General features: G+C 48.5%; 1 protein-coding gene across 1 annotated transcript in view; it reads right to left on the reverse strand.

Annotated features, from left to right (window-relative positions):
* Positions 1 to 23730, reverse strand: part of LOC126982838 (homeobox protein homothorax-like) — a 79498-nt gene that overhangs the window by 15276 nt on the left and 40492 nt on the right. The window contains exon 3 of the mRNA XM_050835111.1: positions 15804 to 15946. Within this exon, the coding sequence (XP_050691068.1) occupies positions 15804 to 15946 (143 nt within the window). The remainder of the gene's footprint in view (positions 1 to 15803; positions 15947 to 23730) is intronic.

The following is a 23730-nucleotide window of genomic DNA, read 5'->3' on the forward strand; positions in this document are numbered from 1 at the left end:
CCGCTCGCCCCGGCCACGGCAAAACAGCCCCAACGCCGCCCCGCAGGAAGGAGTGAAAGCCCGGGGTGTCGCGGATAGGGCGGCGGCGACTTGGTTGTGTGAAGGTGACAATAAATGGACATCATCGGCGGCGTTTTATTCGGGCAACTGCAATCCATACAGCGACGAGAGTAAACACTCCCCCCCTCCACACCCCTGCCTTCCCCTGCCTCCCCTGCCATGCTCCACTCTCAAACTGACCCTCCACCACCCCTAAAACAGTCCACCACCCCTAAAACCGTCCACAACCCCTAAAACCGTTCCTCACTCTTCTCTCTCCCATCTATCACACCCATTTCATCCCCTGCCCCTGCCTTGCCCTGCCTTCCTCTGCCTTCCCATACCTTGCCCTGCCATGCTCCACTCTCAAACTGACCCTCCACCACCCCTAAAACAGTTCCTCACTCTCCTCTCTCCTATCTATCACACCCATTTCATCCCCTGCCCCTGCCTTCCCCTGCCTCCCCTGCCATGCTCCACTCTCAAACTGACCCTCCACCACCCCTAAAACAGTCCACCACCCCTACAACAGTTCCTCACAGTTCTCTCCCATCTATCACACCCATTTCATCCCCTGCCCCTGCCTCCCCTGCCATCCTCCACTCTGAAACTGACCCTCCACCACTCCTAAAACAGTTCCTCACTCTCCTCTCTTCCATCTATCACACCCATTTCATCCCCTGTCCCTGCCTTGCCCTGTCTCACCCTGCCATGCCCCACTCTCAAACTGACCCTTCAATGCCCCAAACCCAGTTCCTCGTTCTCCCCTTTCCAATCTAGAGCAATATATTTACTTTTATCTCTCTATCACATCCACTTCATCCCCTGCCGTAGCCCTCTTCCACCTCCCTGTCTCACCATGCCTTGCTCCACTCTCAAACCGACACTCCACCACGCCCAACCCAGCTCCTTAATCTCCTCCCTTCCATACAAAGCAATATATCTAGTTTTATCTTTCTATCTCATCCATTTCATCCCCTGCTTTGTCTCACCCTGCCATGTCTTGTTCCACCCTCAACCTAACCGTTCACCCCCCAATCACCTCCTCTTCCCTGCCACCCAAACCAATATATTTAGTTTTATCTCTCTATTACATCCATTTCATCTCCTGTCTCACCCTGTTCCATCCCTCCTTCCTCCCTCCCATGCTACAACCCCAAGTTTCAAATCCCTGTACCACCCTAGCCATCCATCCACGTCCCCTGCAATATAAAGTGTTTCCTGTATCTCTGTCACCCTGCCACGCCCCTGTAATACGTCTGTCTCGTGGTCCGGTGTTATCTGCTCTCCTGCTAGCTCCGTGTTGACCCTGTTTTAGTACCTTGCTGTGTCTTCGCCTCCACCTCCTCCCCTGCCAATTGCCTCACCCCATCTATGCCCTTGTGACGTTTGCTGCTTCCCCTGTCCAGCTGTGTTCCCCTTCCCAGACCCCTGCAATTTCTGTACCTCGTCTTTGTTTATGCACAGGACACGCCACTAGACGAGAAACACACACCACGAAACACCAACAACACCCCTGCAAGCCAACACACACACACACACACACACACACACGCACATAGCCGCCACCGCCGCCGCCACCACTCTTGCACAACACACCAAGAAATGTCAACCTGTCACACACTAATATATTTACCCACGCCGTGCCAGTGCCAACCAAACATTTAAGTCATGTCCTCTAGTGCCACAAGGCCCTCCTCCCCTCCCCCTTCCTCCTCCTTCTCCCCCTTCCCCTCTGGCCTAGCACTGTCCCCCTCACCTCCTTCTCCTTCTCCCCCTTCCCCTCTGGCCTAGCACTGTCCCCCTCACCTCCTTCTCCTTCTCCCCCTTTCCCTCTGGCCTGGCACCGTCCCCCTTACCTCCTCCTCACCTTCCCTTCCTTACCTCCCTCCCTCCCCCTCGCGGCGTGCCTCAGCATAGCGCCACAACTCACCGCACATTACACCATCGTATAGTGACACCCTCTATTCCATCACCATCAGCATACAAACTACCCTCGGCGAGCGGACTCACTATCACCAACACCATCACTCCTACATCACCATCGCCGCTATCACCACCACCACCGCCTCGACGGACCCTCTCGCTGTCTCCCTCCTCTGCCTCTCTCTCTCCCTTCCCTCTCCCTCCTCCTCTTCTCTCGCGGACGAAGATGACAGGGGTTTTCATCACCACCATCAGCATTACCATAATCATCTCACACTCACTCTTGTCGCCGCGAACAAACGGCGTGAAGGGAGACGACGCCCGACGCCCGACGCCCGACGCCCAACGCCCGACACCCCGATCTTACCGCTGGGGATGATTGTACCGAAGTGGATTTACTGAGCAGGGCGGTGACGGGGGCTACTGACGGAGGGCAAGGAAGGGGGGGAGGAGGTTTAAAGGAAGAACACGCGGCTTTTAAAGGGACAAAAGGCAGGAGGAATAGAGGATTTTCAGGATAGGAACATAGACTCTTTAAAACTAGAGGAACAGAAGGGTTTAAGGAAGAGAAACAAGGGGGGGGGGGGAGGGATTTTAAAGGAAGAACACGCAGCTTTTAAAGGGACAAAAGGCAGGAGGAATAGAGGATTTTCAGGATAGGAACATAGACTCTTTAAAACTTGGGGAACAGAAGGGTTTAAGGAAGAGGAACAAAGGGGGGTTTAAAAGGGAGGAACATGGGACTTAAGGGGAGAAAAGGAGGAAGGAACAGAGGACTTTAAAGGGAGGAAAACGGGCTCTTTAAGACTTGGAGAACATGGTGGATTTTAGGGAGAAAGAAGGAGAGGAACATGGATCTTCGAGGACACGAGAAAAAGGGAAGGGGACACGGGGCTTTGAGGAAGAGGAGGAAAGGGGTGTAAGGAAGGGAGGAGTGAGGGGATTTAAGGGAGAGAAACACACGGGAGGGGGGGGTAGGAACAGGGTAGGAACATGTATCATTGAGGACAAGAAGGGAGGAGACACGTGGCTTTGAGGAGAAGGAAAGGGGTTTAAGGAAGGGAGAAGTGTGGAAGAGAAAGACACAGGAGGACACATGGGGAAAGGGGGAAGGGAGGAGACACGAGGTTTTGAGGAAGAGGAGGAAAGGGGTTCAAGTTAAGAAAGGGAGGGGCAAGAGGCATTGAGGGAGAGAGACACAGGGCACATGAGGTAGGGGAAAGGGAAGAGACACGAGGTTTTGAGGAAGAGGAGGAAAGGGGTTCAAGTTAAGTAAGGGAGGGGCAAGAGGGACTGAGGGAGGGGGACGCGGGGGTTCAGAGGTAGGGAGGGAGGAAGGCGCTGGGGCAAGGACGTCGCCACTCCTTCACGCACCGGATATGAAGAAATGTTCCCTCCGCCCTTAGGTCGAGCTTTATTGTTGTAATCTGGGCGGTTTTCTTTCTTTCTTTCTTTCTTTCTTTCCTTGGGAGCCTCCGCGTGCGAGTGTGTGTGTGTGTGTGTGTGTGTGTGTGTGTGTGTGTGTGTGTGTGTGTGTGGGTTATGAAGTGTGTGTGTCCCGCGGTCGTTGCTCTTCAGAAGGGGGACGAGAAGGAGGAGGAGGAGGAGGAGGTGCAAGAGATGAGGAATTGGAAGATATGTTTAGACTTGGAACCTGAGTCGAATCCTCTTACATACACGATTCATTTTCTCTTCGTGTATCATTTTCTCATGTTCTCCTTTTTATGTATCATTTTCTCTCCTCCCTGTATCATTTTCTCTCTTCCCTGTATCATTTTCTCTTCCCCCTGTATCATTTTCTCTTCCCCCTGTATCATTTTCTCTTCTCCCTGTATCATTTTCTCTTCTCCCTGTATCATTTTCTCTTCTCCCTGTATCATTTTCTCTTCTCCCTGTATCATTTTCTCTCCTCCCTGTATCATTTTCTCTTCTCCCTGTATCATTTTCTCTTCTCCCTGTATCATTTTCTCTTCTCCCTGTATCACTTTCTCTTCTCCTGGTATCATTTTCTCTTCTCCCTGTATCATTTTCTCTCCTCCCTGTATCATTTTCTCTTTCTCCTGTATCAATTTCTCTCTCTCCTGTATACGTCTAAATGTCAATATACTCCTTTCCTAATTCTCTTAAAGTGGATAAAAAATAACAGGATGGTGGAAACGGACATTTTGTAGTGGCAGTGGTTGGGGGCGGTGGAGGTGGTAGTGGTGGAGGTGTCAATGGTGGTGGTGGAAGAGGAAATGGAGATGGTGGTGGAGGTGGTGGAAGAGTTGTCAATGGTGGTGGTGGTGGTGGTGGTGGTGGTGGTGTGTTGCATAAGGAAGAGACCGCCACCAGGTGTGTATCTTCTTCTTCTTCTTCTTCCTCCTCCTCCTCTTCTTCTTCTTGTCTTCTCCTCCTCCTCCGTCTCCTTCTCCTACTCTTCTTTTTGTCCTGCTTTCTTCTCCTCCTCTTAAACTTTTTGCTTCTCTTCGTTTTCTTCCAGTTCTCCTCTTCCTCTTCCTCTCATATTCATTTCCTTCTCTTCTGCCTCCTCCTCCTCCTCCTCCTCCTCCAGTTCATTTCCTTCCTTTCCTCTTCCTTCTCTTCTGCCATCTTCTTCACCTCTCCCTCCTCCTCCTCCTCCTCCTGCCACTGGATGCTGCATTTCTCATCAGCTTGGCTCCTTCTCCTCACTAACGCGTCCTTCGCATCTCCCCTTTGGCGTCTCCGGCCCCTTGATCTCCTGGCGGCCCTGGTGGTCACGGCATTATTCAGAAGGGCGCCGCCTCGGGGTGTCAGGAAGGAGGGCAAGACGAGGAGGCTCATAAAAGATGCACAACACCCAAGGCCTTTGTCCCTCACGCAGCCTGACGCCCTCACCTCCGCAAGCCGAGGGGAAAACGGGATCGGTTACATTATATCTCCTCCTCCTTCTTCTTCTCCTTCTTGCTCTCCTTCTTCTCCTGTTCTTGCCCTGATCCTCCTATTTCTCCATCTTCTTCTCTTCTTTTTGTCCTCCTCCTTCTCCTTCGTTTCTACCTTCTTCTCCTCTTCTTCTCTGGTTTTCTTCAAGTTCTCCTCCTCCTCCTTTTACTCCTTGGTCTTGTCCTCCTTCTCTTCTTCTTCGCCTTTTCCTTTTTCTCTTCTCCTTCTCCTTCTTCTTCTTTTCCTCTTGTCCTTCTTCCTCTCCTTCGTTTTGATCTTCTTCTCTTCTTCTTAAACATCTTGCTCTTCTACGTTTTCTTCAAGTTCTCCTCCTCCTTCTTCTCTTCTTCTATCCCTCCTTCTTCCTCTCCTTCGTTTTTACCTTCTTCTCTTCTTCTTAAGCCTCTTACTCCTCTGCGTTTTCTTCTACTTCTCCTTCTTCTCCCTATCCTCAACTTCATTTCCTTCTCTTCTTTCTATTCCTACCATCTTCACCTTTACCTCTTCTTCGGGTTCAGTTCCTCCTCTTCCTCCTTCTCCTTCTCTGCCATCTTCTCCTCCTCCTCCACTTCGGGTTCTCTTCCTCCTCCTCCTCCTCCTCCTTCCTCGCCTCCGCCGTCGCATTTATATGTCGGAGGGGAGCGCGGCGCGTCCCTCGTGACTCATCTTTTTCTCCTCGGTAAACGGGGAGGAAGTGTTCGGGGCGACTCTTCACTTCCAAGGCGGTCGGCGGGGAGAGGAGGGCGGGGAGGAGGCGGCGGGAAGGGGACTGGTGATCATGTCCATTAGCCTTGGGTGAGTTGCTTTAATAATTCAGAGGGCACGGCCACCCCCGAGGCTCTCCTGAGGGAACGGCGCCGCCCCGGACATCTTGGCAGACGTCGACGCGCCTCCAGAGACCTCCGCCGACCTCCTGCGACCCCGGCGAGAAGCTAAACACACATACACACACACAGACAGGCGGGGTAGTCACAATGCTGCGTCCTGTCTTGCTGTATTATAGACGCCACACACCGACACACACACATACACCTCTCCTCCTCTTCCTCCTCCTCCTCCTCCTCCTCCTCCTCCTCACACACGTTTCCAGGACAAGTTTACGACTCGCCACTAAACGCTCGAGGTTCAGCGCGAGAGAAATGTGTGACTAACTTTTTCTTTCCTTCTCCAATTGGATTCCGGCTTGAACGCGGCGCAGAATAATACAGAAGCGTCCTCCTCTTCCTCCTCTTTCTCCTCCTCCTCCTCCTCTTCATGGACTGACTGAATCCTCGGGAGGGAGGCGCCCCCCCCCTTCCCCCCCCCCACACACACACGTATAATCCTTCCTTCTGATGCGACATATTTTTTTTTTCTCGCTAGACTCAGTTAATTGAACTTCTTAGGACATGAAAAAGAATGATTGATATGATTATTAAAAAAAGAGGAAAAGGAGAGTGAAGGAAGGGATGGACGGGAGAAGGAAGAAAAGAGGAAAAAAAAGGGGAAGGAAAAATATATACAGTCCCGCCTATGTTTGAGGGCATACTTAATAAAAACAGTCCTTCCTAAAATTGAAGACGTAATATACCTAACCTAACTTAACCTAACCTAACCTAGATAAACTAGAAGAGAGAAAATGGAAGGAAAAAAATAGTCCTGGCTAAATTTGAGACTAACAAAATCAAACCCCAACTAACCTAACCAAACACGAACAAACAAACAAGCAAACAAACAAACAGGTAATGAAAAAAAGAGGGAAACTAGAACAAAAAAACAAACAAACAAAAAAACACTGAACATGTGAGTTTCTAAAGGTTTAAATACATGAAACACAGCTGAGTGAGGTGAGTGCAGGGAGGAGAGGGGAGGGTGGACCAGGGGAGGAGGGGGAGGGGGTGTCTAAATGGGGGGTGGGGTGGGGGAAGGTGGAGGGGGGGAGGTTCAGGTGGACTGTGACCCCACTAAGAAGCGTGATGCATTATTAAGGTGGGCTTGGGGCCGGGGGAAGGTGGGGAGAGGGGTGAGGAGAGGGGAGAAGGGGAGGAAGGGAGCTGGCCATGAGTGGTTCGCCTCTTCGCCCACTCCCCCCTTCCCTCCCCTTCTCCTCCCCTCCCCCTCCTCCCCTCCTTGATCCCACTTTCCCTTGTTACTCCTGTTTGCTCTTGAGACTGATGCTGTGAATACGAGAAGGAGGAGGAGGAGGAGGAGGAGGAGGAGGAGGAGGGAAAGAAGTCACACACGTACAGAAAAGAACATAAGGAAAACGAGAAACAGAGGAGGAGGAGGAGGAGAAAGAAGATGACTACAGAACGAAGATAAGGATACAAGAGAGACAGAAAGAAATAAAGAGGAAGAAATCAAATGCATAGACAAAGAAGAAGAAAGATGAAGGAGATGATGAGGAGATGAAAACACGAAGAAAAAAGGAGATAAAAAAGAGAGGGAGAAGAGAGAGAACAGGCAGATCCTCAGTGGTGGGTGATGTGACAGTACCAACACCACATCACCAGTAGACACCACCACATCACCACAACACCTCCTTGCACCTCCACCCTTCTCCTCCTTTACCTCCTCTATCTACCCCTCCAACTTATTTTTCCCTCCTATGACATCATCTCTGAATCATATATTAACACCTTTTTCTTCCCCATCTCCTTCTTCATCTTCTCTTATCTTCACATTTCCCTCTTCTTCCCTATAACACTATCATCAGATCTAACGTCTACTTCCTCCTCCTTCTCCTCCATCTACATCACCTCCTCCTCCTCCTCCTCTCCATTACAATATCATCCTCAAATCATATACCAACACCTCCTCCTCCTCCTCCTCTTCCTCCTCCTTCTCCACATCACCACATCACCTCCAAATCAGTCACCTAAAACCACCAGCACCTCCTCCTCCTCCTGCTCCTCCTCCTCCTCTCGAATCCCCTCCAGGCGCCCTCAAACCCTCTATAAGGAGTTTCGGAATCGATGAGAGCAACAACTTTAGAATCCAGGGGCGAGGGAGGGCAATCAGATATCATTACAGCGGCGACAATTGGCCATATCCTGAGGAGACCTTCGCGAGGGCTTGTGGCGGGAGGGGGGTGTGGGGGGCGGGGGTGAGTGAGAGAGAGAGAGGTGGAGAGAGGGAGAGAGAGCGAGCACGGAGGGAAGGGAAATGAGGCTGGTGAGTGAATGTAGTGTGTGTGTGTGTGTGTGTGTGTACAGGAAGGAAGGGATAAGCGAAGGGGAGGTGAGGTAAGGTGAAACTTGAACGAACGAAAAAGAAGAAGCAAAAGGAAGAGAAAGAAGAAATCCGAGGAAGAAAGGAAGGAGAGAAACGGAAAACGGAATAATGAGGAGAGACAAGTAAAAACGGAAGAGGAGGAGGAGGAGGAGGAGGAGGAGGAAGAAAAGGAAGCGGGAGAGAGAGGATGAGAAGGGCAAAGAAAGAAAAGAGAAAGTCGAGAGGGAAGGACAAGAAAGTAGAAGAAAATGAAGATAATGAAGATGACGAGGAGGAAGGAAGATGAGACGGAGAAAGAGGAGGAAGAAGAAAAGGAGGAGGAGAAAAAGGAGGAAGAGGAGGAGGAGTAGAAAAGTAGAAAGCCTGTCATACCCTTACGAACTCAATCGAAAGGAATAAAAAGGGAAATGACACTGAAGACGAAGAAGATGAGAAGAAGAAGAAGAAGAAGAAGAAGGAGGAGGAGGAGGAGGAGGAAGAAAAGTAGAAGAAATCAAAACTGTCTCATCCCTTACTAACTCAATCAAAGGGAGTAGAAAGGAGAATGATGCTGAAGACGAAGATGATGAGGAGGAGATGAAGAAGGAGAAGAAGAAGGAGAAAGAGGAGTAGAAGAAAGCAAGACTGTCCTATCTTTCACTAACTCAACCCAAAGGAATAAAAAGGAAAATAATGCTGAAGACGAAGATGATGATGAGGAAGGAGGAAAAGAAGTAGAAGAAGAAGAGGGAGAAGGAGGAGGAGGAGGAGGAGAAGAAGCAAGCTCAACCGATATAAATTAAAAGGAAAATTATGCTGAAGACGAAGATGAGGAGGAGGAAGGAGGAGAAGTAGAAGAAGAGGGAGGAGGAGGAGGAGGAGAAGAAGCAAGCTCAACCGATATAAATTAAAAAGGAAAATTATGCTGAAGACGAAGATGATGAGGAGAAGTAGGGGAAGATGAAGGAGGAGGTGGGGGGGCGGGGTAGGGTAGGCCGCCTCCCCTCGCTAACTCACGGCTCTGAACGCACAATCTAACTTTCCTCTAATTTCTCCCTGAACAGGTAAACTTTGCTCCTCATTTCCCCTCCGTATTAACTGCCAGGCGTTCTCTGATTTGTTGAACGCCGCCCCTCGACCCTCTCCCCTCCGTCCCTTCCCCTCTTTCCTCTCTCTCTCTCTCTCCCTCTCTCCCCGCCGCCTCTCTCTCCTATATTGTACTAAATGTAATAATTGCAAACAGGTTTTCTCATTTCCTTTAATCACGAGGGCCAAAAGTTATGAACTATTTCCCCTTCTGCGTAACGCCCGCTGAGAGGAGGAGGAGGAGGAGGAGGAGGAGGAAATGTAGTAGCAGTCGTAGGAGGGTGACAATAGGGCAAGGAGGAAGAGTAAGGAGGAGGAAAAAAAAGTAACAGGAGGAGGAGGAGTGAGAGGGAAGGAAGACTAGATGATGGAGAAGAGGAGGAGGAGGAGGAGGAGGAGGAGGAGGAGGAGGATAAACATTAAGGAGTGGAGCTTTAAATGTCAAAGGAAAGAGACTGAGAGCGAGCGAGAGAGAGAGAGAGAGAGAGGTGTCAGAGAGAGAGGTTGGGGCTTAGAGGGAAGGAATGTATTCAGGAATGCAAGAAGGAAGCAAAGGAAACTAAGTAAACAGGAAGAAGGAGAGAGGAAGCGACTTAAGGAGCAAATAGGACAAGAAGGAAAAGGAGGAGAAGGCGAGGGAGAAGAAGAAGCCGAAGGAAGGGAAGAACACGAAGGGCTTGTACAGGAAGAGGAAGAGGAAGAGGATAAGAGGAAAGGAAGGGTGTTATGAAGAAGAGAAGGGCGCGGAGAGGAAGAAGATGATGTTAAGCGGATGAGGAAGATCTTGAGAGAAACAGAAGGAGGAGGAAGAGGAAGCAGAAAAGGACAAGGGAAGGAGGAAGAAGAGGATGTGAATGGGAAAGATGCCGAGGGGAGAGAAGGGAGAGAGAGGAAGTCCCAGAAGAAAGAGAGAAGACGCTGCTGGGAGGAAGGAGAAGAAGAAGAGGGTGTCGGGAGGAAGAGGAAGACGTTAGGAGGAGGATGGAGGGAAGTCTCAGGAGGAAGAATAAGGTGTCGGAGTGCCAGGAAGGAGGAGGAGGAGATCCAGGACAGAGGGAATGGTAGGAGAGGGGAGGGGGACACATGGGGGTGGTAGATCGGGGTTGGGGAGGGGAAGGGAGTGCCGCCCCCGCCCTCCCCCCCCAGTCCTCTGATGTGGCATAGACTCGGTCTCCGGCGGAAATTGGATTTCAATATGTGAGGGAAACTTCCGAATTTCCCGCCTCTGTCGACCCGCGACCCCCATTGAAATTTTAAAGTTTGGTTTCCTGAAGGGACGAGAAGACTGTGTCCCCCCCTTCTCTCTCTCTCTCTCTCTCTCTCTCTCTCTCTCTCTCTCTCTCTCTCTCTCTCTCTCTCTCTCTCTCTCTCTCTCTCTCTCTCTCTCTGTTTCTTTGCTTGTCTGTTTTAGGTGGAAGACGACAAAGTGTGTGTGTGTGTGTGTGTGTGTGTGTGTGTGTGTGTGTGTGTGTGTGTGTGTGTGTGTGTGTGTGTGTGTGCACACACACACACACACACACACACACACACACACACGCACACACACAGAGGTACTCCACGTATGGAAAATTTACATAGATTTGAATCCGATATGCCTACCGAACGCCCTCAATCCGGGGAGCCAAATTTGGAATCCGAAATCTCCTCTCTTTTTCCCTCTCCCGCCGTGATGGATGGATTAAGAAGGCGCGGGAGGAGGGAAAGAAAGACGGAGAGAGAAAAAAAAAAGGGAGAGAAATTGTATAGGAGGAGGCAAATACGAAAAAAAAAAGGGGAGAAAGAGGAGGTGGTAGATTGAGTGAGTGACATAGGAGAGGAGGAGGAAGAGGAGGAGGAAGAGATGGAGGAGGAGGAGGAGGAGGTGAAGACGAAAAAAACTGTATAGAAGGCGGTACATACAGAAAAAAAGAGAAGAAGAGTAAGAAGAGGAAGAGGAGGTGGAGGTTGTAGACGGAGTGACTGAAACAGGAGAAGTGGAGGAGGAGGAGGAGGATGGGGTGGTGGAAGAGTAGGGTGGGGGAGGTGCAGCAAGAGGAAGAGGAATAAAGTAAATTTGCAGTTAAGAGGACGAGATGAAGGGCCTGAGGGATAACTCTTGAGATGGAACAAGGCGGTGACAGAACTTGAGACGGGCAACACGCGATGGGGAGAGGGAGGGAGGGAGAGGGAGGGGGAGGGAAGATTAAGAGGGACTAAGGAGGAGGAGGAGGAGGAGGAGGAGGAGGAGGGTGCCACGAACAATGAGACATAACAAGATGGATGTTGGAAGGGACATGATAGCAAATTCTTGTCCCACTTTTGTCATGAGGAGCAAGAGTTAGACCTCCTCCTCCTCCTCCTCTTCTTCCACTATCTCCATCACCTCCTCCACCTTCTTAACCCCTCACCACCTCCACTTAATTCCTCCATCTTCATCCCCATCACCACCAACACCACCACAGCAGCTGCCCAGTGAGAGAGTTTAAGTGATTATTTCCGCCTCTCTCTCTCTCTCTCTCTCTCTCTCTCTCTCTCTCTCTCTCTCTCTCTCTCTCTCTCGCACATCCACACAGCTGGTTGGGCCCAAAAACACGAGGGGGAAGGCACCGCGCGACTCCCGTATCGGAAAGCCGTAGAGGCGATCCCAATGACCCAGTTCCCGAGGGCGTAACGACGAAGAAATTTACTGGTAACAAACGGCGTGTACAAACATGTCCTGAGCCTGCCCCAGCATCATCGTCAGCAGCAGCAGCAACGTTCCCCCTCTCCTCAGCTTCCTCCTCCTACTCGACATCCTCCTCCTTCTGTCTTTGTTTTTGTTTTTTGTTTGTTTTGCTTTTTGTGAGAAGGGATGAAGAAGGCGACTCTGTGTAAGGAAAATGTCTTTCTTTCTATATTGCTAATACTTGTGGTGTCCTTTTTTCTCTCTCTTTTCTTCTTTCTTTTTTTCGTCTTCTTGTTTTTGTGTTTGTGGGTTGATATTTTTCTTTCATTTTTTCTTTTTTTCTTCTTCGTTTTGCTTTCCCCGTATCTTCCTTTTCCTTACTTTTCCTCTTGTATTCCGTTTTTTTTAAGTATTTGCTCAAGCTCAACTATTTTCCTCCTTTTTTTGCTTTGTTTTTCTGCTTTCTTTTATTCTCCTCCTTTTTACCTCCTTCCTCTTACTTTTCAACATACTTTCCTTCTCTTCTTTCCTCCGATTTTGTCTTCCTGTCCTATACCTCTTTTTATCCTCATTTTATTTCTCCTTTATTTCTATTCTTATCCTTCTCATCTTCCTCTTTTGTCTTTTCTTATTTTCCTTCAATTCTTATTTTTCTCCACTACTCATGTTTATTCTATTTTCCTTTATTTCTCTTTCGCTAACCCTTCTTTTTCCTCTTCCTATCGTCTCATTTTCTTACCTATCTACTTCCTTTCCTCCCATCCCTCTCCCTCCCTTCTTCCTCCCTCTCTTCCTCCTCTTAAGCTTCTATATCCTGCCTCTATCCCTCCTTTCTCTCCCTCCCTCCTTCGCAAGCCTTCCTGTTCCTGGCTTTCTCTCTCTTTACAAGCTGTTCTTTCTATATCTTTCCTTGCTTTTTCTCTTCCTACCATCCCCTAACATTCCCTTCTTTCCTTCTCTGTCCTTCTTCCATCATTCCTTTCCTTTCCTTTCCTATCTCAATCTTTCCATGTTTCTTTCTCCTGCTTTTCATTCTCTCCCTTTCTATCCTTCTACCATCATTCCTTCCCTTTCCTATCTCATTCTTTCCATGTTTCTTTCTCCTCCTTTTCATTCTTTCCTTCTCTCTCCTTTCCTTCCTTTCTCAATCTTTCATGCTTCCTTTTTTTCTCTTCCCTCCTTTCCTTTCTCCTTCCTTCATCACTTCTTTCCTTCCCATCTCTTTCCCTCCTTTCCCTCTCTCTCCTTCCTCTATCTTTCCGTTCCTTCCCAACTTTATCCCCCCATACTCTTTTTCTCCTACCTCTCCATCCATTCTTTCCCTCCCCTTTCCTCCATCTCTCTCCATTCCAACGCACGCCTGACGTCACCTAGTTCTCTCCCCCTCCCTTCCCCTTCCTCCTCCTCCTCCACGGCGGCTTGGAAGTCTGCGAGGGCGGCGGGAGGCAGGGCGGCATGTCGAGGGCGGCGCAAACGTGTTCCAATGGACGAGGTGAGGGATGGCGGGCGGGCATCGTCGCGTGTGAGGGCCGACCACCGCCAGGCCCGACCCCAATTGTTCCTGATCTGGCTATTTGCACGCCACCCCGCCACCGCCGCCGCTGCCACCGCCCCGCACACGCACACGCACACACACACACACACACACACACACACACACACACAACACCCTCCATCGCCTTCTTTTCCATTGGTATTTCTTTGTGTGTAGTTTTCACCTTACAGACAGAGACAGACAGACAGACAGACATATATACAGACAGGCAGACAGACAAATGTTTCGTTACCCTAGTGTCTGGAAAGGTAGAGGTAAGGTAGGGTAAGGTAGGGTAAGGTAAGGTAAAGTAAATTAAGAGAAAAGAAGGGAAGTTAAGGTAAGGTTAGGCAAGGTAATGTTAGATAAAGTAAAGAAAAGGTTAGTGAAGGTTATGTAGGGGAAGGTAGGGTAAGGTAGAGAAAAGTAAGGTAAGGCATGTTCAACAGAGGCAGGGGTGAGGGTGGACAGAGGTGGCAGGGGAAGGGGAGTGAGGCAGTGAGTGAAAGATGAGGCAGGAAGGGGAGGAGGAGGAGGAGGAGGAGGAGGAAGGGAAAGAGAGGGGAGAGGAGGGAAGAAACAAATAAAAGGAAGAAATAGCAATACCAGAGAGAGAGAGAGAGAGAGAGAGAGAGAGAGAGAGAGAGTCAGTCAGGGCGTGCGTAGGACATTCAGCTCACACAAAACTCTCCATCAAATCATACCGTGACCCTCTGCGCCGCCCTCCCCCGCCCACCCACGCCATCCATCACTCCACCGCATGACAGCCCCCCCCCCCCCACGCCCCCCTACCCCCCCTTGGCTAACTCTATCACCCACCACAGCCACCAGCCGCCTCCTAATGCCAAATGGCTGGGCGTGTGGTTCTGTGTCGCCTCTAACAAGCTAACACTCTCTCTCTCTCTCTCTCTCTCTCTCTCTCTCTCTCTCTCTCTCTCTCTCTCTCTCTCTCTCTCTCTCTCTCGTTCTGGCACTGGAGGTGATTGAAGGGTCTCAGGGAGTGCCAGGGGGGGGTGGGGGAGTGCAGGCTTTCAGTGCCAGGCCAGCAGGCAGCAGACGGGCAGGCCAGCAGGTTGCAGGCTCCCGGGACGCCGCTTAAGGCAGGCCTGACTCACGCCTCTCAAGGGTCGGGTGTAATAAAGAGTTAAACTTAATGGAGAAGCTGAGGAAGGCTATAAATAACCAGTGTGTTGAGCTGCGTGTGTGTGTGTGTGTGTGTGTGCGTGTGTGTGTGTGTGTGTGTGTGTGTGTGTGTGTGTGTGTGTGTGTGTGTTCATGGTCAGTTATTTCCTTTATACGGCGTAATTATATATATGCATTACCTTCCTTTTTCTTTACTTCCACTTCATTAACCTTTTTTTTTTCTTTCCTTTTGGTTTTATGATAAAGACAAACAATCGTTAACTTTTTTTTTCTTATAGTATCGCCTCTTATTACATCGTTTTTCATTTTTTCTTTTTTTGTTTTTCTATTTTTTCTTGGTTTTTGGTGTGTGTGTGTGTGTGTGTGTGTGTGTAAGGTTAAGTACAAAGACACACACAAATAGACAGATTCCGGATACATTAACAGACGGACGAAAAGAGCAGGACACAGACAGACATAAGGAAGGAGAGACAGACAGACAGACAGACGGACAGACAAACATGGCAGTGGACATAGTTAAAGAGACGGGTGAGGAAAGATAAACAAACCGACAGCGACGAGACCCAGACATGATTCAGAGACAGGGCCGCTGACAGACGAGGCGGACAGACAGGACGAACAGACTCAGAGGCGGTGAAAATAACAGACACAACAAACAGAGCGATCAACAGACATACGACCAGTCAGTCAAAACATAAAAATAAACAAAGAACAAGAAATAATAAAAAAGTAAACGCAGAAAATGATCAGACATCAAAACAACAGACTGACAGACAGACCCAAAACTTAACAGACATGACCGTAAACCCCCCAAACAGACCAAGAACCTCAGAACCTTACATATACCTTCCAACCCCAAGAACAACAAGCTTACAACCTCATCAGAACCAAAACAAACCTCACAGAACCTCCTTAAAACCTCACAGACACATAACAACATCCCGAAATGGACAAGAACCCCAATCAAAACCTCACCAGTACCTCATAAACCCCCAAACCAGCCTAGAACCCCCTCAAAACATCACATACATATTTAGAACCCACTAGAAACCTCACCAAAACATCACGAACTTCACCACACAACCCCCGAAAAACAAACAAACGAAATAAGAACCTACAAAAACAAACGAAACACTCCCCCCCTTAAAAAGAACCCCCCCCTAAAACTCCCTTCCCCCAAAAAATATTCAAAACCCAAATCCCCTAAAATATCCTGCCCCCCTACCTTCCCCTAAAAAATCCAGGACCCCCCCCTCACTCCCCCCTTAATTTCACAACCCCTTCTTCATTCCCTCCCCCTTCCCCTTCAGACAACAGGGCGGCACTGGTACTTACTGTGAGGTGTTGGAAGAGCCAGGCCCGGAGGATGTTGGTGGCCACTTTAGGGAAGATGCCCCTTTTCTTCTGGTTCTTCTTGCTGCCATCGTCATCCTCCTCGGTGCCTTCCCCTGAGCCGATGCTTGCGTTGCTGGCGTCACCTGAGGAAGAAGAGGAAGGGGTGGGTTACTATCTGAAGGAGGAGGAACGGGTGAGGGGGAATGAGATGATTGAAGGAAAAGAGGAAGATGGAATGAAATAGATGAGGAAAGTGAATGAATGAAGATGAATGAATGAAGAGAGGAAGAAGAGGAGAGGTGGTTTGTGCATGGAGAAGGAAGAACGGGCAAGCGATAATCAGATGAATGAAGGAAACAGAAAGCGAAGGAACGAAGGAAAAGAAGGACAGAAACGAAGAAAGAGAGAGAAAAGACGAAATGAAGAAGAAACAAAAAAAGAGAAAGGAAGAAAACACAGCAACATACGGGAAAAAGAAAAGAAAAGAGAAACGAAGAGAAGACAAAATGAAAAAGAAGACAAAAAAAAAAACAAAAAAAAAACAGTGACACCAAGGAATCAGAAACTATATATATGGAAGATTCAAGACTGTTCATAAGGGATTAAACGAAAGAAAGAAATTTGAGAGAGAGAGAATATTAACTATCTTCTTTAATTAGGTACATCCTGCTTCTGAGAGAGTAATGATGATAGGACACTTTTTAGTTTTTTTGCTTGTGTTTTCTGAATTACTTGGTTAATTAAGAGAAAGGGATGACGGACGAGAGAGAGAGAGAGAGAGAGAGAGAGAGAGAGTAGTAGTAGTAGTAGTAGTAGTAGTAGTAGTAGTAGCAGTAGTAGTAGTAGAAGCGACGGAAAGAAAAAAATAGAAACGAAGAAAAAAGAAAAAAAAGGGAGGAAAAAGAAGAAAAAGAGAAACAAAGAAAGTGAAGAAATAAAAAGACAAAAAAAGAGAAGAAAAAGAAGAAAAAGAGAAATGAGGAAAGGAAAGGAAGAAAATAAGACGAAAAGTGAAAGAAGAAAAAGAAGAAAAATAGAAACGAAGAAAGGGAAGAAAGAAAAAAGACAAGGAGAAGAAAAAGAAGAAAAAGAGTGACAGAGAGGAATCAGAAACTATATATGGAAGAAGTAGACGAAGCAGTAGTAGTAAAAAAAAGATTAATGACAGTACAGTAACGGGCTTCGGTGATCACGTGGTCCCAAACACACCACAAACAACATAAACAACACACACAAACAACAACACCAGCCGGCACACCTTCGAACGGTACTTTAATTAATCGGACAGGTGGCGGTGGTGGTGGTGGTGATGGCGGTGGTGGTGGTGTGCGACAGCTGGCAGAACGCAGGAAACCGATTGTCACCACCACCACCACCACCACCAGTCATCATCACCACTGGACACCTTTTTTCAGTCCCACCACCACAACCACCATCACCAGAATACCCAAAAACCACTCCTACCACCCGTCACCTCCACCATCAGCTACCTTTCGTCACTAACACCACTACTTTCACCATTAACAGTTGTCCTTTCTCTCTAACACCAGTCCCACTACCGCCATCACCAGTCACCCTAACACCAACACCACCTCCATTTCTTCAATCCCACCACTGAAACCGCTCACCATAACCACCATCAGCACCCACCTTTACTCGCCTTCACGCCCCCTCCCCCACCAGCTCCCGCCATCAGCACCGTTTCTGCGGGGATCAAGACAACGTATCGCGCCACATTAGCGCCGCGTTAGCCCGACAAACACCTTCACAGCTCGGCAGAAACGCGCGCCGCGGCCCCGGAATGAACGGTCATAAGCACAGCATTTGCATGGCGCGGCGGGCTAATGCAGTGATGACCGGGCGGCGGCGACGGAAAATGACACGTTGCGCGCCGCTGACGGATGGGACCGGAGAGGCGGGTCGCGGGCCGCCCTGTGACTGGCTGACTGGCGGCCGTAACTGTCCCTGGTTGGCGGGTTGTGGTCCAGAGCGCCGCGGACAAATGGCGAGCGATTAGGCAAGTGGCCCCTCCACCGTGATTAACTGTATATACAACACAACTCTTTATTAGCGTCATAATTCCGAGTTTCAGGGAGTGTGACGCCCGGCGGATGGACGGATGGATGGGTGCGGGGCTTGGCGTGGGTCGGCGAGGGACGGCGAGGGTGAGTGTGCGTGATTCTGGCGATGTTATGGATGGGAAGAGGAGGAGGAAGTGATGGAGGGAATGGAGGGAGGAGACGAGTGGAGGAAAGCTGACTGGAAAGGTGTAACTGCGTAGATGCAAGGATGGAGGAATGACGGAGAAGAGTGGAAGGCAAAGTAAAAACAAGAACATTGATAGGGAATGACGCAGTGAGGAAAATTTTCGTAAAGGATAAAAAGAGGAAGAAAGAAGAGTAGAAGTGGAAGAAAGTAAGGAAGAAGAGAAGGATGAAGGGTTATAGGGAGAGAAGAAAAAATGGAGAACATGAGTAGAGAGAGAAAAGAAGGGAGGAAGGAAGCGAAGGGAGAGGAGGGAGATGAAAAAGGGAGAGTGGAGGAAAGTGGAGGAGGACAGAGGAGGACACTCACGATGCCTCCTTTCTTGATGTGGCGTGAGGAGAGATACAGACGGCTCTCCTCCTCCTCCTCCTCCTCCTCCTCCTCCTCCTCCTCCTCCTCCACCTCCTCCTCCTCCTCTCCTCCTCCTCCTCCTCCATCACTCATCGTGGGTGCCAGAGTCTTTCCACTTCATGCCTGCCGCCGACCACAACCTTACACTCCACTTCCTCCTCCTCCTCCTCCTCCTCCTCCTCTTCTTTCTCCTCCTCCTCCTCATTTTACAGTCGCCCCCGCAGGCTTTTCCTCACGTCTGTTGTTAGTGATACTTCCTCTCTTCTTCTTCTTCTTCTTCTTCTTCTTCTTTTTGTCGATGATTTTGTGTCATTCATTTCTCTTGTTATCCGTTTTTATCATAGTTTCCTGTTTTTCTTCTTATTTTTCTTCCTCTTTTCTTTTTTTTGTTTATCACTTTTCATTGTTTTTTTTCCGCTCTTGTTTTTTGAGGGTTTTGCGGATTTCTTTTTTTCACTTTCTTTTTTTTTTTTACTTTTTGCGTCGAGCTTTTTTTTTTAAATTTAAGACTTGGTTCATTCTCAGGTTTCAAGGTGGTTTTGGGTTCTCTCTCTCTCTCTCTCTCTCTCTCTCTCTCTCTCTCTCTCTCTCTCTCTGCTCTATCTATCGTCCTTCTTCTCCTCCTCCTTCTCTCCTTTCGTCGCTGTTTTATCTCCGTCTCTCCTTCCCTCCCCACACACCTGAATTATCTCTCCTCCTCCTCCTCCTCCCCCTCCTCCACACCTGCCAGGTAACTTGGGCGTCGTTACGTATTCTAATGTGACACTCACCTGTCTTCTTCGTCTAAACTCTCTCTCTCTCTCTCTCTCTCTCTCTCTCTCTCTCTCTCTCTCTCTCTCTCTCTCTCTCTCTCTCTCTCTCTGTTTCTCATTCCATTCAATCCCTTTCTTCCCCTTTTCCCTTTCCTAACCCCCTCCCTTCAATGCACCTAACCCCTCCTCCTCCTCCTCCTCCTCTTCCTCCTCCTCCTCCTCCTCCTCCCCTCTTTTCCCCTCCCTTCCCTCAACACCAGAGAGGTAATGCGATAGAGTAAGTCAATTGAGTTATAAAAAGTGAGAGTTGTTTTTGTTTTTTTTGTATTGGCGAGGGCGGAGTGAAGTGGAGCTTGCGTTACGTGAAGTTATGGGCGTGAAGTTTTATTTATTTTTTTATGGTTGTTGTTTTGAGAGGAAGTTGGTGAAGTGATTTGATGTTTGTTTTTCTCTTCCTTACTTCTATATCTAACTATCTTTTCTTCTTCCTTTTTTTTTTGCCATTCCTCTTTCTTCCTCTTCCTTCCTTTATCTTCGCATGTATTTTCTTTCTTTTCCTTCCTTCTTTCATATCAACGGAATCTATCTCAATTCCTTCCTTCTCCTCACCTCCTTCCCTCCTTTCCTTCCTTCCTTTTCCTTCCTTCATTCTTTCATATCAACGGAAGCTATCTCAATTCCTTCCTTCTCCTCCTCACCTGCCTTCCCTTCTTTCCTTTCCTCCTTCACTCCTTCCTTCACCTACTCTGGTCCTTCCCTTTTTCCTTCTTTCCTTCATACTTTCTTTAACTTCCTTCCTATTCCTTCACTCCTTCCCTTTCTTTCATAGACTCCCTTTCTCCTTCTTTCCTTTATCTTCCTTCCTATACCTTTCCTTTCCTTCCTTCACTCCTTCACTCCTTCCTCCCCTTACCCTACTTCCTACCCTTCCTTCATCCCTCACCTTCATACCTTGCTTCCCTTTCTCCTCCTTTCCTCCATACTTCCTCTTTACCTCCCCCCCCTCCCCTTCCCCCCACACCACACTCTCCCGGCAGGACACCTCGGTTAATGGTGCTTAATGGTGATCAATGTGTCGGAGATGATGATGGTGCGGGAGGAGGCCATCTGTCGTGTTCCGCCGCCATCACCATCACCATCATCAAGGTAGTGGTGGTGGTGGTGGTGGTGGTGGAGGTGGTAGTGGGGGTGGTGTTAGTGGTGTCCCTACAAAGACTACTACTACTTCTACTACTACTACTACTATTATCACCACCATCAACACTATCTATCTATCTACACACACATACACACACACACACACACACACACACACACACACACACACACACACAATGCTTGACAGGTAAATTTCTCCACCTAACTACCAAACTAATCCTTTTTTTATCTCCCCCCAACACACACACACACACACATACAACCCCCCCCCGCCTCACCCCCTCTTTATACCCCCCAAAAACAAATTTATCCACCCCCCAACACAGTCCCTTTCATCCAAACATCCATCTCACATCCTTACACACTTCCCATCATCCATTTACCTCTCCACCCCCTCATCATATCCCCCCTTCACCCATCGCACATCCTCACACCCACCCCCATCATCTTTTCCTCCCCCCATCCCATCATCGCATCCCCCTCACCCATCTCGCATCCTGAAACACTCCCCCCTCATCATCCTATCACCTCCCCACCCCCCTTCCCCCAAATCAAGGTATCGGCGACGGGTGGGTGATGGATCGGCGGGTGTCATGTGTGCGGGGAGGGTGCAGGGGGCAGAGGAGGGCGTAATTGTCATTGGTGATAGGGGAAGAGCGTTATTTCAATGGTAATGACGCGCCGGCCCCCACGAATCAGGGAACAAACACCTGTGCGGCCCGCCAATCAATCAGCAGGTGTGTGTGTGTGTGTGTGTGTGTGTGTGTGTGTGTGTGTGTGTGTGTGTGTGTGTGTGTGTGTGTGTGTGTGTGTGTGTGTGTGAAAATGGAACGATGAAGAAGGAGGATAAAAAAGAAGCTGAAGAGGAGGAGGAGGAGGAGGAGGGGAAAACCGAGGGAAAGAAATGGAATAAGAAGAAAGAGATGGGCTGGTCATTTCCATATCAGGTCCATTAGAGAAGTGTCTGAGATCTATTAAAGGTGTTACATTGTCTCCAGCGTCACCATTACCCTCCAGCCCCATCCATTATCTCCTCCCCTTTCCCTATCATTGTCTGTTTTCCTCCTCCTCTACTTTTCTCCTCTATACGGGACGGATATATATTTTTTTTCATTTTTTTCTCATTTTCTTTGTTTTCCTTCTTTTCCCCCATCCATTATATCCTCCCCTTTCCCTACCATTGTCTGTTTTCCTCCTCCTCTACTTTTCTCCTCTATACGGGACGGATATATATTTTTTTTCATTTTTTTCTCATTTTCTTTGTTTTCCTTCTTTTCCCCCATCCATTATATCCTCCCCTTTCCCTATCATTGTCTGTTTTCCTCCTCCTCTACTTTTCTCCTCTTTACGGGACGGATATATATTTTTTTTTCCCATTTCTCATTTTTCATTTTTTTGTTTTCCTTCTTTTCCCCCATCCATTATATCCTCCCCTTTCCCTACCATTGTCTGTTTTCCTCCTCCTCTACTTTCCTCCTCTCTACGGGGCGGATATATTTTTTTTCATTTTTTTTATTTTCCCATTTCTCATTTCCTTTGTTTTCTTCTTTTTCTATTGTTTGTTTTCCTCCTCCTTTCCTTTTTTACTGTTTTTCCGTTCACTCCCTTTCTTTTGTCCTCCTTTTCCTCCTTTCTTTATTCTCTTTGTTCGATTCCTCTTTGTGTCTCATCTTTATCTTCTCTTCCTCCCTCTATTCTCCCCCACTCTCTCTCTCCCCCTCTAGTGGTCTCTTCACCTCCTTTCCTCCCCCCCCGCTTCTTATCTCCCCTTCTGTTATCTCCCCTCTTCCAGCTCTCTCTCTCTCTCTCTCTCTCTCTCTCTCTCTCTCTCTCTCTCTCTCTCTCTCTCTCTCTCTCTCTCTCTCTCTCTCTCTGTGTATATATATGATAATTCAAAACGTTTATCATAAGGAAAACGTTTCATACTTTACATCATGAATTTATTAATACATCCAAACCGTATCTTACGTCAATTTGAACTTCGTGTACATACATTTACATCCCATTACGAATAAATATGTATGGGGGAGGTGCTTGGTGTGTGTGTGTGTGTGTGTGTGTGTGTGTGTGTGTAGGTGGGTGGTTGGGTAGAAGACTGAGAGAGGGATGGACAGACAGACAGACAGACAGACAGACAGAGAAACAAGTAAATGGGCGGTTGGGTAGAAGACTGAGAGAGGGATAGACAGACAGACAGACAGACAGACAGACAGAGAAACAGAGAAACAAGTAAACACGAGAGAAGGTAACTTACTGAACTATACGAACGGAAAAAAAGGAAGAGAAAAGAAGGAAAAAAGAAGCAGCAACAGCGAGGAGGAGGAGGAGGAGGAGTCGAATTCGGAGGAGGACGGACCGGGAGAGGGGCAAAAGGAGGAGGGGGTAAAAAGGGGGTGTGGGGGGGAGTTCGGGGCATGAGCGGGTACAAATGGTGATGACTCTATGAACAAATGGTGATGACGGGCCGGGCGACGCTGACATGTATCAGTCCGCAGCGAGATGACCCGACGAGGAGGAATGAAACTGCGAGACACACCCACGAGGAATGATGATGACGGATAGGCGGGCATGGCGGCGATAATGAGGGGGGAGAGAGGAAGAAAGGAGGAGGAGGAAGAGGAGGAGGAGGTAGTGGTGAGGCGTGATGGAGGGAGAGGGAAGAAAGGAAGGGGATGTAATAGAGAGGAAGAGAGGATGGGGAGAAGATATGGGAGGAGAGAGGAAGAAAGGAGGAGGAGGAGGAGGGAAAGGGAAGAAAGGAAGGGGATGTAATAGAGAGAAGGTAAGGGGAGGAAGGGGAGGTGGAAGGTGAGAGAGACAGGTAGGGACAGATAAAAAGGGGGGAAGAAGGAGAAAGGGGAAAGGAAAGGAGGAGAAGGGAGGGGATGTAATGGAGGGGAAAGAGAGGAATGGGCGGAAGATAAGGGGGAGGGAATGAAATGGGAGAGGAAGAAAGGAGAGGAAAGGAGGGAAGAAGAAGAGGGAAGGAGAGGAGGAAGAGAAGAAGGGGGAATAGTGAGACAGATGGAGAATGGAGGGAAAAAATGGAGGATCTAATGGAGAGCAAAGAGAGGAATGGAGGAAGATAAGGGGGAGGGAATGAAATGGGAGAGGAAGAAAGGAGAGGATAGGAGGGAAGAAGGGAAGGGAAGGAGAAGAGGAGGAATAGACAGATAGAGAATGGAGGGAGAAAATGGAGGGTCTAATGGAGAGAAAAGAGAGGAAACAAAACACTAATGAACATAATAAAAACAAAGAAAGGTAAAAATCAACACCTTGTAGGACGCCATTATGATTAGGTATCGCGTCCATTATTTTTTTTTATTTCTTTTCCTTCCTCTAAACAATTTTCCTTCCCTTCTGTTCCATGTCCTCTGATTCCACCTTTCCTCTCTCTCTCT

This window comes from Eriocheir sinensis, chromosome 52, assembly GCF_024679095.1.
Source record: "Eriocheir sinensis breed Jianghai 21 chromosome 52, ASM2467909v1, whole genome shotgun sequence".
NCBI classification, from domain to species: Eukaryota; Metazoa; Arthropoda; class Malacostraca; order Decapoda; family Varunidae; genus Eriocheir; species Eriocheir sinensis.